Source organism: Myxocyprinus asiaticus, chromosome 8 (assembly GCF_019703515.2).
Source record: "Myxocyprinus asiaticus isolate MX2 ecotype Aquarium Trade chromosome 8, UBuf_Myxa_2, whole genome shotgun sequence".
NCBI lineage: Eukaryota > Metazoa > Chordata > Actinopteri > Cypriniformes > Catostomidae > Myxocyprinus > Myxocyprinus asiaticus.
In genome coordinates, this window is record NC_059351.1 from 32530072 (window position 1) to 32546834 (window position 16763).

The 16763-nt window shown below is 38.2% G+C and overlaps 1 protein-coding gene across 3 annotated transcripts in view; it reads left to right on the plus strand.

Moving 5' to 3' along the window:
- The window catches only part of dhrsx (dehydrogenase/reductase (SDR family) X-linked), a 95056-nt gene that overhangs the window by 66776 nt on the left and 11517 nt on the right, over positions 1–16763 (plus strand). For 2 of the 3 annotated variants that reach the window (XM_051704427.1, XM_051704426.1), the window contains one exon: positions 6735–6942. In XM_051704427.1, the coding sequence (XP_051560387.1) occupies positions 6735–6942 (208 nt within the window). Of the gene's footprint in view, positions 1–6734; positions 6943–15216; positions 15364–16763 lie in introns of all 3 variants that reach the window. The other variant, XR_007897881.1, reaches the window with a different exon arrangement.

Sequence of the window (16763 nt, forward strand, 5' to 3'; positions counted from 1 at the left end):
GGCTGTCAGTCCCTAACTTTCTGCCACAGCTGATAGAAAGTCAACAAGAAAGGTGAGCAACTTGAGGGTCAGTAAATGTCGACATAATTTTCATTTTGGGGTTAAATAATCGTTCAAAGACAATGATTTAGTCTTATTACTCTTACTTTAGGAATTATGTATTCTTTAGTCCCACGGCAAAAACCCTTTTGTTCCACCCTGTCACATATTGAACACACATCTTCTTGTAGTGCAGACCTGTCCATCATGTTGATGGCAGCTTTACTTGTCAAAATATTGCCACTCCTCTAACCTATTTTTCTCTGGTCTGTTTTTATTGCTTTTCGGTCTTGAGAGTCCTTACCGTTACTGCATTGGTGTACTGCAGAGACTCGCTAGCACTCAAGGACACGGTCGCTATAACATGCAGCGTGATTCAGAGCACCATGTGTCTATTGATTGAATGCTGCAAAGTCTCCTGGGAGGCAGAAAGGGGCGGTTATGAGAATTACAATAAATAATGACAAACGACAAATCCAATACAGCAAACAAGGTTTCTGCCTGCAACTGGTGATGACTTCTTGTCATGCTGTATGTTTAGTGTGTGGGGGGTGCGCGTGCTGTGGGCTGGCACAGAAGATTCTGAATAAATGTGTACTTCAAGGTGACAGAGGCAAATAGGACAGTGTGGGCGCAAAGACATCTGCTGGTATAAATAACAGGTAAATGAGTTAGCTGAAAGATTAGACTTTGATTCTTCATTCTAGGACTCCTATAAACTGAACTTGCACAGAAATGCAAGACTTTGGCATGACTATTTGGCAATTTGTGAATGTGAGGGTCACTGTCTCTAGATGTCCATCAATTTATCTGCCTAAGACCCTATACTTAGTTAGAACCTACCTTTGAAATGTTCTGTTCTCTTTCTAAATTGACCCTATTAACTCTCTTAATACAAGTTTCTTAGAGTGAACGATTCTTCTATGTTATTCCAAAGAAAGAAGTTTTTCTTCATGGTCTTTCATCAAAATTAAGTATTAACTTGCTCCGCCTCTGAAGTGACTCTCCTTTTCGGCTGAGGTCACCAAGCCCTCTTATTTTTCAACTCCTCCCCTTCAACCACCTGTTGTATAGAACCAATGGCCAGATAGCTGCGCTGATGCATTCTCCTATGGAACGCCCACCTTTTGTGATCCAGTGAATTTTAGATGGATATATTCAAGTCCAGTGTTACATTTTTTGTCTTGGATATGTCACATTACAGAAGTTAAATGGGTTCTGAATGCTATTACTTCAAGCTTCACTTGTAATGTGTCCATCCTAGTTACAAATTGAACTTATGCAAAATATTTAAATACTACAACAACAGTTTGCGAATAAAGCAGCGATTCTATCCCATGTGTTCAAGAGAGCAAAATGGTCATTTCTGGGAAAACTGGCACAAAATGGAAGTTGTTGCCACTGGACAATGGTGATGTTTGTGAACGAATCAGTCTTTTTGAATTAATCTTTCAAGTGAACAAAGGGTTAGGGTTAGCTAATGAGCTCTTGTTTGAAGTGCAAGACTGCTTTGGTGGCTTTTCTTACCTGTAAAGACTGACTATAGCTTGAGCCAATAGCATTCGAATGCAGGCTGAGAAGAAGCATATCATTGGTTTCACCCATTAAATGAATACACCCCATCACTGAAGAAGTTGAGTCGGTTGTTTGAGTCTGAACGAGATGAGATGCCTCGTTCATGAACAAACTGAATGTACTTGTAAACTCGTTCGCAAGCAAAATGAATTAATCACTCAGTCATCTCGTTCGTGAATGAAGAATTTGCTGACAGATTGAAAGAGAAGGTGTATCGTTCGTTCAGTTCGGCATGAGTCTGTCCCGTTAAACAAGTTGGGAAATGGGTCAGATGCACTAAGTTTATTCACCTTATGCACCAGAATCTAGCACATAGCCATCTTGAAAATTTTGTCTCAACTTCCATTCTAGCGGTTCTATATAGATATCTATGGTGTTGATGTTAAAGTGTAATTAGCTAGCAAAATAGATTTACAGGTTATAGTTGTCAAAAGCTATCATGAGTATTTTAAAGTGTTCAGGGGATGTCATAACAACTGAAAGCAGAGCGGGAAGATTTCAAAACAAGAATACTTCATTCATAAATACACAAGATCCTACCTTCAGAGGGGTATTCCAGAAAGCAAGGTTAACTTACCATGACATAAACCCTGAACTCTCGGTTGATTAACCCAGAACTTGCTTACTCACGGTATGTGGGTTCCAGAACACCTGCACGGGGTTTGTTCACTCAACCATGAGTTTGAAACTCAAGAGTTTGTGCGCGTTCTCGGTGAACTCAGAAAGGCATTCTCAGCAGATCACCGAATCCACGAGTCACCATGGAAACAGACGCTAAGAAGAAAGGCGCGCCATATTTCAGTGAAGGAACACTTCGTAAAACATGAAGTTTTAATGACTGCAAACAAGCATTATTTCATCTTCACTTGTAATAGTGATAGGAGCTACATTTGTTTAGAATTGAGGGTTTGCTTGACAGAAATTATACTGAATCATTGTGTGAATTTTTAAATTAATAAAACTATAAAGTTCTACCATACATATAAAAGCTTAATTCAACATTAATATTAGACCTCTCTCACCTACATTAATGTTTAATAGGTCAACCATTACGTTATTTGTTTGCACTGAACTTCTTTATAAGTATTAACATTCATATTCTATTAATATTATGATAATAGCCTATAGGTTTACTATATATTTTATTTTAAGATACATTTTAATGGTATTTACCGTGATCTGTGCATGCTAATTTTATTTTACTGTATGTCATGTGAACTGAATGTATTTCCTTTATTTTTAATACCATTTAATGTACCCAGTTGGGGTTTTTAAAACTTAGAATCATATCACCTTTAATTTCCCACAGTTGCTGATGGTCTCATTGTATTAATAGACCCTCTTTCAATTGTAGGATCTCCCACAGTAGTCATCATTTTCCATTGATTTAATGTAATGTTGTTTAGTAGGCCACACAAGATTATTCATGTGCATTATAAGATGAAGATCTGCTGTAACAGTGGTGGACAGTAATAGGAGTTACATGTCCATTGTGTTCTTTTCTCATTTGATGTGGCATTAAAACTTGTCATGTTGTGTTGTCATGTACAGTAGGGTCCATCTGCCTCCACCAACTTGGTACGGAATGAAATTATGTTGTTTTAATTGAAGATCATGTGTCTGACTATACATTATAGATGTTCATGATCTCAGCATTAGGGAAACGTAACTCATCTCTTCCTTGTTAATAGGAAACTGTAAAGGGTCCCTGTTGAAATGCAGAATAAAAATGTAATTTAGAGATGGACCATGTACAGTTTCTGATGGAGTAGAGGAGGCTAAGCATCAGAAAGATGCATCTTTTCATTGAATCACCTGACCACCAGCTAAATGAGGGCACTGTGGGTGACTCTAAATGACAGCATGTCTCATTTATATTTTAAGAAAATAAAGAGAGTACATTGAACAAGTCTGGAAATGTGTGCATTTATGTGTACAGTAGCCTACATGAATTAGAGTGATAAGAAATAAAATCTCTAACCTCTTTATCTGTGGTCTGTGAAATTATCACATATTATCTAGTTAGTGAAGAAGAATAACGAGTGATTAATTGATTAAGCTTTTAATTGGCAGACATTACCTACATATTGATACTATGGAACTACATTTTATAAATAACATTAATATTCATTGACTGAAGGAACTGAAAATAGAATATGGGTGCTATAATAATTTTATTCTATGAAATTTATAGAATAAAAATTATTTATTAGAAGGGCTAAATATAAATACATAAAGCCCTGTCTTCACAGTGAAGAGTGTGGGGGACTTTCCAGTGTGTTCTGCGTTAAAAAATATTACAGTATTAAAACCTTCCCATTAAAAGTTAAAGCACAATGTACACAGTTTGTACACTTTTGAATGCAAATCTGCAGTGTGAGACTGGAAATGCCAGAGAAAAGAAGATTTGTGAGGTAAAGATTGCAGTTTACCGTAATATTGCTTTAAAAATATAAAATTGTGCATAATCTGAATTTCCACGCCCACTGTGCCGCTATTAAAAGGGCACGCATGCACTGACAGCCTCTGTACAAACATCTACATGAAATAAACTAACTCTGGAACATAACCTCCTCTGGAGCAGGTTATGTTCAGAGAGTAAGTTGCTATGGCTACTAACATACCCTGAAAGTTCCCTCAGTTTTTGGAACAGAAAGCTGAGGTTATCCGCTTATTCTGAGTAATTTTATCCCTGGTAAGTCACTTAACCTGCTTTCTGGAATACCCCCCAGCTGTGGACATACTGGTATTCTTCTGTGCTCATGAAACTCCAAGAGACAACACAAAGTCATTACAAATATCTCTGTAAGACACCTGACTGTCTTCTCATGTCATTCACCTATGGCATTATTGTTAAGGTAAGAAGATTTTTTGAGCGTTAATCCGGGAATGGGGGAGGGGTGACACTATATTTATACACACACACACATATACATGTGAAAGTGTGTTTTATTTTATATTCCGTTTATAACTATTTTAATCACATTTAAGCCTCTAAAAAATTTAGGGTGACAAATAAATTTTAAAAAGTACAATTTTCTTTAATGTGGAACTTGCATGTGTAATAATATGAGCTGTCATTGTTTTAAATTTAATATCAACTAAACATTTTAACAAATTATTAACAAGTTGAAACCTAAAAATTAAGCAGAATTACACGCACTGTATAACAATTAAACGCTTGCATTATGAAAAAGTGCAGTGTGTCATAGCTGTCCGAATGTGATCTGCCAGGTTCAATTTACCTCCGTGGGTGTCGGAAAAAATTTAAAAAACATTTAAAGTGACTGAAAAATACCTTGGAAAAGGGGCGGGGCTGAATAAGATGAATTTGTATGCACAAAACCAAATCTCCAACTTATGAATGTGTAAAAATGACTGAAAACCATAGAGTTAAAATGACATGAATTACAAATGACTGGCTGATTGAGAGGAGGCATGTCGTTTATTCAGTTCGGTGATCTTGCTTAACAAGAAAAGGGGCCGGATGAATTATGAATAAAAGTCATGACCACACATTACACTTTTATTTTTTTATTTTTTTATTTATTTTCATTTGTGGGGAAACATTTATGATGCTGTAACACTCTGAAGTGCTGAAGTCTCTTAGTAGATTTGTAGACACGCATAATAAAGCATAATTAGACTTGTTCCAGCTGTGAAAGCCTCTTGTGCTTTTGATTCCATGCAGTTTACTCTTTCAAAATGTAAAAGACATCAAAAGACATCAAAAAAGGTTATTTGGCGCTGTTACGATTGGGTACACTTTAGTTTAGACACCACACTTCCATATTACACATCCTATACACTAGGGGGCAGGATGGAGCGTACCTGTCCAGGTACTGGTAAAAGGGGTGGTGTCAGATGCGCTGGTTTCTCCCCAGCGATCGATTCTCTCCCCAGCGACCGTTCTTTTTCCCCATTAATAGATACCTGATCAAGAGAGTGCGTGTGGAGTGAGCATACCAGAGTGGTAGGAAGCCAGCCTTGGGAAGGTGGAAAGTTCAGACATGTTTTGCGGTGGAACACACCAAATGGGGTACTAACCGCATGTCAGGAATATGTTGTCACTTTGGACTGTATGTACTTTTTCCAAACCCCCCTTTTTGAACAATCACCATCAAAAGTTGAACTGGCCAGCGCCTCAAGCTCTGCCCCAACAGCCACACAACAGAGCTGGTCAGGTGTTCTGGAGTGAGTTAAGCTCATTGTCCCTCACTGTCATACACACACACACACAAACAAAGAGAAACATACTGATGAACACGTTAAACACACACAGTTAAAAATTGGGGCTAGCGGTTGTGTACGGACCCCTAGACAAATGATGGGCAGGTAGGTGTAATATAATTGTTTACCAGTTTTAGTCTGTTTGGAACAGGTGCCATCTACTGGCGCAAAGGTGTTATTTGCAGAAATGTTAAATGAGCAAATCTGAACAAATCTTTTTGGTGAATAGATTCAAAAGGCTTGAGTCACTGAGATTAATCAAAATCACCACCACTACTGGGCAAGCCACTATGGCTCTTTTGTCCAATTTAATAAATGACTTGTGGTTTAAAGCGCCCGGACAAAATGCTCTCACAAACCTCATGTTTGCTTGCGATCAGTGGCAGATGCCTTATATCTCGGAACAAAAGCATGTCAGGCAGTTCTGGGAGGTAATTTTAATCGATCATTTTGATCACAGGCTTTGTCTACGGCATTTCAGAATTTCCAGAGCAACATTTGAGATGCAAAGATTTGTCTGCTGGTTATGTTTCTTTTTGTGATACACATCTTGGAATTTATTTTGTAAATGTGTTTCCACCATAGTTTATAGACATGTCTCCTTATTGAATAATAAATTAAAAAAAATCCACCAACATTTAGCATATAGGTTTTTAAGCACATTTTGGAGATTATTTGGAAAATGTTATTCCTCATGACATGACCCCTTTAATATTCTATTGCAAATCCTCTTGTTGCAGGTCAGGATTTTTTTGGATGCAGGGTAACTAGCCTAAAACCAATATACCTACTGCTTTGTATTTTGCTAGCACCTCAGAGCCTCTTTCTTTTCTCCCATTCTCTCTCTCTTCCTCTCTCTCTCTCTCTCTCTCTCTCTCTCTCTCTCTCAGGATGTGTTATAGTGCCCACGGTGCATATGCACAAAGTAAACTGGCCCTGCTGCTGTTCTCCTATCACCTTCAGGACCAGTTGTGGGCCAGAGGAGACCCAGTAATGGTTAATGCAGTGGACCCAGGCATGGTGGACACAGCCTTGTATGACAATCTGTGTAGCCCAGCCCAGTTGGCCAAGAAGCCTTTCGCTAAACTGCTCTTCAGGGTAAGGCAAATCAGATTGCACTCTATAAAACCCCCAATAGATAAGTGTACTGGAGGATAACAATTGCCTGGACATATTGGGAATGCTTTATTTAAATTACTTTCCAAACTTTGGAAAGTCAGCCAAACTAGGTCTGGGTCTCTGGGAGCTATGGGTTATTCAGGCGTCTGTCTGGGCTTGGGAGAGAATTCTTGAGATGGAGTATGATTGGAGCTTCAGTTTCAGACCTGTAAGGAATCATTTTATTTATTTAATGTGTTTCATATTATTTATTGGATAGAGGGAGAGCACAGAAAATCATATATTAGCCAACCGGCTCCCTCACGTGTGATGTGTTAAGCCAATCTGTTTGCATGGTGTAAACTGATAGGTTCTTTGACATGTAATCAGTTAGCCAATCAACTTGCTTGCTCTTTCTTTGTCTAACTTTTAAATTGCTCAGTTTTGCAGAGAAGCTGGCTTCACTGTAGCATACTGCAAGAGTTTTTCTCTGAAAATGCTATGTTCTCAGGTGGTTGCTGGGGTTTTCTTCTATCAGCTTGCACGGTAAAGTCAGCTTCTGGCCATGACACATAGAAGCACGTTTTTAACAAGCTAAGCCTTAGCCTAATCTGGCAATGGCACATGTAGCAATCTTAGGTCATCAGTTTAAACAAATCCACACATAGTTAGACTAAGTTACTAGTTAAATAAACTCTCCTGATAGAGATACACATTATGAGTCAGGTTACCAGTTGTTTAAGCCATTCGGCCAAGCTGTCCCAGTTACACACAGAGATTTTGTTCATTAGCGTAATACCATTTGGCTAAGCTGGTTTATGCACATTTGTATAGCACGCACTGTGTACACTAGAGCTGCCCGATTTTTTTTTGGCTTAGAATAAAGTTCACGTTTCTTTTACAATGTTGAAGCAAAAAAAATAATAAATTCAGTGATTTACAAAACCTGAGCATTAGGTGTTGTGTTGTACTTGTAAATAAATAAGCAAATATGCTTTAAAAAACACTAATTAAATTAAAACAATGGAGCCTTCACTTTTTCTTTTGTAAACATTGCTTGAAGCTTTTAATCCTCAGGGGTCGATGGACGCACCGACGTGTCCTGCTGGATTTTTTTCCTCATAACAGCGGAAACAACTTAAAATACTCCCTCATTTTTGGGCATACAGATAAGTGTAAGACATCATTAGAAACTATAAAGGGTCTACTTTTATTTGTGTACACTCACAATAACAACAAAACCTTGCGTTTTTGTAAAATAAAGAAAATAAAACAGGGTGCGCTTTCAGCCGTCTCTGTCTCCGCGAGCATCTTTCTGAAACACATCACAAAAATGAATTGAAACTCAGTGAATACTTATCAGACAAACATGAAACATATGTCTAAAGAAAGCTTAAAATGTCTACTTTTAACTAAAACAATTCAAATTTAAAACAAATATTCTCCTGCAGTGTAATTGGTATGAAAAAAAAAGCGAGGTACAGTTTCTTCTGGCTCAGCTAATTATCCCTAATGTGATCACACCCATCTACACTATACATACGGTAATTTGCTGAGGTGATCATTGCAAATGGTAAATGCCCCGAGGTAAATTTATATATATATATATATATATATATATATATATATATATATATATATATACACAGTTGTGCTAAACAAAAACAAAGAAAAACCCACAAGTAACCTCAGGAGAAATACAGGCTGCTCTGAAAAAAGGCGGTGTGGTTGTTTCAAGGAGCACAATACGACAATACTTGAACAAAAATGAGCTGCATGGTCGAGTTGCCAGAAAGAAGCCAGTGCCACAAAAAAAGCCTGGTTACGATATGCCCGACAACATCTTGACACACCTCACAGCTTCTGGCACACTAATTTGGAGTTACGATACCAAAATAGAGCTTTATGGTCACAACCATAAGCGTTATGTTTGGAGAGGGGTCAACAAGTATTGTGCTCCTTGAAACAACCTCACCGTCTTTTTCCAGAGCAGCCTGTATTTCTCCTGAGGTTACCTGTGGGTTTTTCTTTGTATCCCGAACAATTCTTCTGGCAGTTGTGGCTGAAATATTTCTTGGTCAACCTGACCTTGGCTTGGTATCAAGAGATCAACTTTTGATCAGGGCCATTTGGGTGATTTCTGTTATCATTATGATTTAAAAAGGAGCCATACAACTATGTGATAATAAATGGCTTCATTTGATCACTGTCCTTAAATAAAAGCATGATCAGTCATATTTTCAAAATCAATGCCAAAATTTCACAATTTCTGCCAGGCTATGCAAATTTTGAGCACAACTGCGTGTGTGTGTGTGTGTGTGTATATATATATATATATATATATATATATATAAAATATATTTTAAAATGCAATTTATTCCTGTGATGTAAAGCTGAATTTTCAGCATCATTACTCCAGTCTTCAGTGTCACATGATCCTTCAGAAATCATTCTAATATGCTGATTTTCTGCTCAAGAAACATTTATTATTATCAATGTTGAAAACGGTTGTGAACAATTTTTTTCAATATTCTTTAATGAATAGAAAGTTCAAAATAACAGCATTTATCTGAAATAGAAAGCTTTTGTAACATGATACCCTACCGTTCAAAAGTTTGGGGTCAGTAAGAATTTTTTTTTTTTTTGGAAATAAATTACAACTTTTATTCAGCAAGGATGCATTATATTGATCAAAAGTGACAGTAAAGACATTTATAATGTTACAAAAGCTTTCTATTTCAGATAAATGCTGTTATTTTGAGCTTTCTATTCATCAAAGAATCCTGAAAAAATATTTATATATTGTGTATATGCCCTATATCAGATATTAAATGTTATTCTGTTCCCAGGGGAGGGGTCTTTGTCTCTTCAGGTGTGAAACACATCAGTATTCATGATCATTCACGCCTCCTCGCATATGGCCTTTCTAACACTAAAAGTGTCTTACAAAAGTTAAATGACTATATTGTTTTGTATGAATGAGTAATCAGGTTGGTTTTCACATCATTTTGTAGCAAAAACTCCAGGCTACAAGATCCAGTTCTCAAAAGTCTTGTGAACAAATGTTTAGTATGTGTTATATGGCCTTATTTCAATGACTTAAATGTTATAAATGTTATTTTCTCAGAAATACGAACATGTACATACATGTTGCTCACATATTATTGTAGCCCAGTTTGTGCTGAATACAGTGTTATCAGACTTTAGCCATTAATATGTTTTTAAGCAACTGAAAAAAGCACAAATGTCAAGGCATGTCAAAACTTCTCCAGGGCCCAAAAACACCCTCAGACCCCAGAGGGTTAAAGTAATTAATCAAGACCCAGTAATTAAATAGAGAACAGCATGAACTTGCTGTAAGTTTTCAGTAACAGTAGCATCTAAACATTTAAAAAAATATATATTTATATAAAAATAAAAAACATTAAAAAGGTAATGTAATTTAAAATAAAACTACTTAAATTATTGAAAGTCTTTACTGTCTGATTATTAGATAAAAGTTAATACTACTTTGCAGTCTGAATGCCTATAACAGAGATCAGCAGGTATAAAGGCTGCGTTTACATATCGCATAGATCCAGTAGTTTGAAATATTAGATTTTTGTCCCGTCTGCTTATATATTAACATCGCGTCAAGAGGGGCATTTAAAAAAAAGAGCATTTGGCTGCTCATGCATGCAGCTGCATTCATCACACGACATGAGCGCCCAAGCAGACATACGCATGTGAGTGTTTGAAAGTAGCCAGCTGAAATCAAACAGCGTGTGGCTACCGAATTGAGTCAGAGCTTGATACTGCCAGTATTTTTTTAGCATCGGTAGCTATTAAAATACTGAACTGAGCAGAGATTTCGTGGCACCCTGCAGTTTGGGAACCACTGCGCTAGACGAACGTCTTTTGGCCGATGCATTTCCTAGTTTATTCAGCATTTTGTGCAGGAGTGCTTTTTTTTTTTAGACGCCATATAAACTTAACCCTTTAAAAACACGTTTCAAAGCAAATTTCAAAATTAAATATGACATCCTTACAAAGGCATGCCGCGAGAACGTTAACATAGTGATTGCAACAATAATTTATATCTAGAGATCATCTTGTGAGTTACTGAATACATCTTTAGAGCATGCAGCATTGTGTCGTACTGCTTTTCACCCTGGGACGTTTACCATTCCGAATGAAGGACTTTGCAATTCTATCAAATTGCATAAAATAAGAGAGGGGGACATCTATAGGGAGTGACTGTAGCATGTAGTTGAATTTTGGAATACAGTTCATTTGAATAACATTAATCTTCCCGATCATCGATAAATGTAATGAAGCCCATCTGTCCACAACGCTCGAAAACTTTTTAATTAAAGGGTCAAAATTAACTCTAAATCAGACAAATTTGCTGGGAATAAAATACCCAAATACTTAATGCCCTGTTTGGGCCACTGAAAGGCGCCCGGTTGAAAGGCCGTTACTGGGCAGTACGCAGTCAGAGCTAAAGCTTCGGATTTAGACCAGTTGACTTTGTATCCAAAGAACCTGGAAAAGGAATTAATAATTCTGTGGAGGCAAGGCATAGATCTAGTGGGGTCGGAGACGAATAATAAAATATAATCTGCATAAAGCAGAAGCTTATACGCCACACCTCCCGCCGCCACCCCTGGAAAATCATCCTCCTTTCTTATCGCGGCTGCTAATGGTTCCAGGGCAAGACAGAACAATAATGGGGACAGAGGGCAACCCTGCCGAGTGCCCCTATCCAGAGTAAAATAATCTGAAATTAATCCATTTGTTTGTACCGCTGCTACAGGGTGTCTATAAAGTAACTTAATCCAACCAATGAATGTACTCCCGAACCCATACATTTCTAAAATCTTAAAAAGATAATCCCATTCTACCATATCAAACGCCTTTTCGGCGTCAAGTGAAATGGCAGCGACCGGAGACTGATCATTCGCTACTGACCACATGATATTAATGAAACGCCTAATGCTATCAGAAGAGCTGCAGCCCCGAATAAACCCCACCTGATCTATATGTATAAGAGATGTCATAACCTTACTTGAACGATTAGCCAAAATTTTGGAAAAAATTTGTACATCTAGCTGGATCAGGGAAATTGGACGGTAACTTTTACACACGCTTGGATCTTTGTCCTTTTTAAGAATCAGACTGATCCGGGCTTGTGTCATAGTTGGAGGAAGCTTTCCGTTCTTTAATGATTCCATATAAACTTCTAACAAATGTGAAGCCAGTTCTGTAGCATAAGATCTAAAAAATTCAGCAGCAAAACGATCTGGCCCCGGAGCTTTGCCTGTAGGTAAGGCCTTAATTACCTCGTCAAGTTCCTCCAAGGTTATCTCAGAATCAAGATAATTTTTTTGCTCAGTCGTCAGTTTAGGAAGTTCTAATGGTTCCACAAAGTTTCTAATATCTTCATCAGTAGATGAAGATGTAGAACTATAAAGATCAAGATAGAACTCTTTAAAAGCATTATTAATATCAGTGGCCGAGGTAAAAATTTCACCACCAGCAGATTTCACTGAGGGAATGGTAGAAAAAGACTCTCTCTGCTTTATATATCTAGCCAAAAGCTTCCCTGCTTTGTCCCTCGACTCAAAATATGACTGTCTTTCCCTGAATAACCAAAACTCCACTTTCCGCGACAAAATAGCATTATATCTGTATTTCAGTTGAGTCAAATCTCTGAGGCCATCAGGCGACATTCTGCGATTTCAGCTCTGCCTCTGCACTTTTAATATTCCCTTCCAACTCCACAAGTCCTCATGCTTTGGATTTTTGGGTGAATGAGGCATACTGTATGATCTGACCCCTAAGAACCGCCTTAAGTGCCTCCCAAGCCACGCCCACAGAAGATACTGTGGACTAGTTGGTCTCTATATAAACATTGATTTCGGTCTTTAACATTTGTTGGAAATCAGGATTTTGCAAAAGGGATACATTAAAGCGCCAACTATATGATTTCTTTTTCTCCGTATGTGGCAACATCTCTAAACTCACCAGGGCGTGATCTGAGACTAAAATATTTCCAATTGAGCAATCAACAACAGATGAAATGAGGGACTTGGATATAAAAAAATATATATATATATTCTAGAATAAATCTTATGGACTGATGAATAAAATTTATAGTCTCTACCAGATGGGTTCAAAAGTCTCCAAATATCTGCAAGACCAAGATTTTTACACATCTTGTGAAGCATTACTGTTGCTCTAGGGAGCTTACACACTTTTGCTTCACTATGATCAAGGACTGAGTCCATCAAAAGATTAAAGTCTCCTCCCAATATTATATCATGAGGGGTGCCATCGGCTTGCAGCATCCCTTCAAGATCTATGAAAAAGCCCTGATCATCAGCGTTAGGTGCATAAATATTAGCCAAAATCAGCCTTTGCCCCTGAATTTCTGCTAAGATAATAATAACTCTTCCTAATTTATCTTTAATCTGTTTGAGAAATTTGAAATGTAGATGTTTATTTATCAGTATAATGACTCCCCTATTCTTACTTGAGCCAGCACTAAAAAAACATGTCCACCCCATATCTTCCCAAATTTTTCAGCTTCCTGCGGGGAAAGATGTGTTTCTTGAAGAAACACTATATCATATTTCTTATGTTTAAGAAAAGAAATAACCTTCCTTATTTTTTTTATGGGGTAACCCAACCCATTCACATTCTATGTGTAGAGAGACAACTTATTCATATTAACATTTGACATATTGATATAATAAAAAAAATTAAATTGTGTGTCAAAAACAAGATTATACAGACCACATTCCCCATTAATGCAACAATCAAACCCTGAACTTCCCCCCAAACAAAACAAACAGAAAAAAGAAAAACTGCGCACGATAGCGCCAACCGGCAACGATCCCTCTAAACTCAAAGAGTCCATGTATGCATACGAGAGCCCCTGCGACAACTTTGCCATCGGATTGCTCAAGTCCGGTGCTTCTATACAAATTTTGTGAGGCAAAATTACATAACAGAAAATACTTTGTAAAACAGACCCAAGCCAACAGGCAGAATAACAGAAAAAATATGTAGACTCATTCACAGAACCATCTCGAAGTTGTGATCCTCCACAAAACAAACTCCAGCTGATATAAAGCCATTCAGTTTCCTCGGACAGACAAACAATTGTTCAGTGAGCCGGCTGTTATGAGTGCAGCAGATGATGTCCCTTAAAAATACTCCACAAAAACAAACTCCAGCCAACAGGAGGCATAAGCACAAAGAACGAACAGATTTATCCACAACTGTTCCAAAGGAGTGTTATTCAACAGAACAAGCTCCAGCTGCTAGGCGGAGCCAGCACGAAAAACAAAACCGGCATCCCGGTTCCTCGGATGATCAAGAGCCGAACTAACTCGGAGGCCACACAAAAAAAGAAAACAAAATAAAAATACCCCATAACATACTCAGCCCGTCAGCTTTATAAAAGACGTCCTTTATGTGAGCATATAGAACGGTCATCCATAGTGTCCATTCTCGATCTGGCCGGGAACTTCAGTGTAAAAAAGGATCTTCCGTCAATGCAAAAGTTTCTTGGAGTCATGCCACAAAACAAACTCCAGCCGCTAGGCGGAGCCAGCGCAAAAAGAAACAAAAATGGCACCCAGCTTCCTCAGATAATAGAGTCCCTGAACCGTGAGTCAGTCCACTAATATAAGAAACATCAAATGGCTTACTCCAATGTATTTATGAAGGAGAGTGCCTGTTTTGGACATGTAAATACTTTGCGACCATTCTTCGTTTCTATTCTCAGTTTGGCCGGGAACATCAGTGCAAAAGTGATCTTCTGTTGGTGTAAGAGTTTCTTACATTCCTTGAACCGATCGCGTTTCTCTCTTTCGAATTCGCAAAGTCCGGGAACAAGAAAACATTGTGATTCCTCTAAGAAAGCTTTCCTATGCTCCTCGCCTGGCGCAACACGAGATCTTTATCAGATGATTTCAGAAATTTGGCCAAAATCGTTTGGGGCCTGTCTCCCTCAGCAGTTCTGTGAGCCGAGACTCTGTGAGCTCGCTCGATTTCCAGTTTTATGACCTGTTATGTCGAGCAGACTCGGAAAGAGCTCGTCCAGGAATTTCACCATATCTCTGCCCTCTTCATGCTCAGGAATTCCAACAATTCGTATGCTATTCCTTCGGCTCATATTTTCGAAATATTCCAGTTTTTCCTAAATTAATTCCAAATCTGTTTTGGACACGGGATTAGCGGATAATTCCCTTTCCGATGACTCAAGATAATCGATATGTCTTTCAGCTTCTGTCACTCTTGTAAACAACTCAGCAACAACCTTCGTCAGCATTACCGAGATGTTGGACAGTTGACGCTGAATTTCTTCTCTCGACGTGCCGTCCAAATCGAGTCCCCAGTCCGCAGGCCCGTCAGAGGCCTCAGCTTGAACACGTAAGTGTCTTTTAATGTCTCCAGAGTCTGAGGATTTTGACTTCTTTGCCATGTTTACCTCAAAGAGCAAGTATGTAACTGGGTGTATCGAATCTCACAGGATTATGACATGAAAATAATAAAACTAGCAAAGTCCGCAGAGCTCGTGTCTCACACATCTGCTTCTCGCATGGCGTCCATGGACTCTTGAACCTGTCTTTTTAATGAATTACCTGAAAAGAACTCAGGAGCTCAGGTTAGCAGTTTGAAAACTACCAAATCATGTTTTTTTCTGGTTATTATTGATTGGGATTGAAGTAATAAACTGCATCTGGGATTTTATTAAATTTGCACTCTTGTAGTCCATCAATAATTTATATATATATATATATATATATATATATATATATATATATATACAGGTGCATCTCAATAAATTAGAATGTCGTGGAAAAGTTCATTTATTTCAGTAATTCAACTCAAATTATAAAACTCATGTATTAAATAAATTCAATGCACACAGACTGAAGTAGTTTAAGTCTTTGGTTCTTTTAATTGTGATGATTTTGGCTCACATTTAACAAAAACCCACCAATTCACTATCTCAAAAAATTAGAATATGGTGACATGCCAATCAGCTAATCAACTCAAAACACCTGCAAAGGTTTCCTGAGCCTTCAAAAAGGTCTCTCAGTTTGGTTCACTAGGCTACACAATCATGGGGAAGACTGCTGATCTGACAGTTGTCCAGAAGACAATCATTGACACCCTTCACAAGGAGGGTAAGCCACAAACATTCATTGCCAAAGAAGCTGGCTGTTCGCAGAGTGCTGTATCCAAGCATGTTAACAGAAAGTTGAGTGGAAGGAAAAAGTGTGGAAGAAAAAGATGCACAACCAACCGAGAGAACCGCAGCCTTATGAGGATTGTCAAGCAAAATCGATTCAAGAATTTGGGTGAACTTCACAAGGAATGGACTGAGACTGGGGTCAAGGCATCAAGAGCCACCACACACAGACGTGTCAAGGAATTTGGCTACAGTTGTCGTATTCCTCTTGTTATGCCACTCCTGGCGTCTTACCTGGGCTAAGGAGAAGAAGAACTGGACTGTTGCCCAGTGGTCCAAAGTCCTCTTTTCAGATGAGAGCAAGTTTTGTATTTCATTTGGAAACCAAGGTCCTAGAGTCTGGAGGAAGGGTGGAGAAGCTCATAGCCCAAGTTGCTTGAAGTCCAGTGTTAAGTTTCCACAGTCTGTGATGATTTGGGGTGCAGTGTCATCTGCTGGTGTTGGTCCATTGTGTTTTTTGAAAACCAAAGTCACTGCACCCGTTTACCAAGAAATTTTGGAGCACTTCATGCTTCCTTCTGCTGACCAGCTTTTTAAAGATGCTGATTTCATTTTCCAGCAGGATTTGGCACCT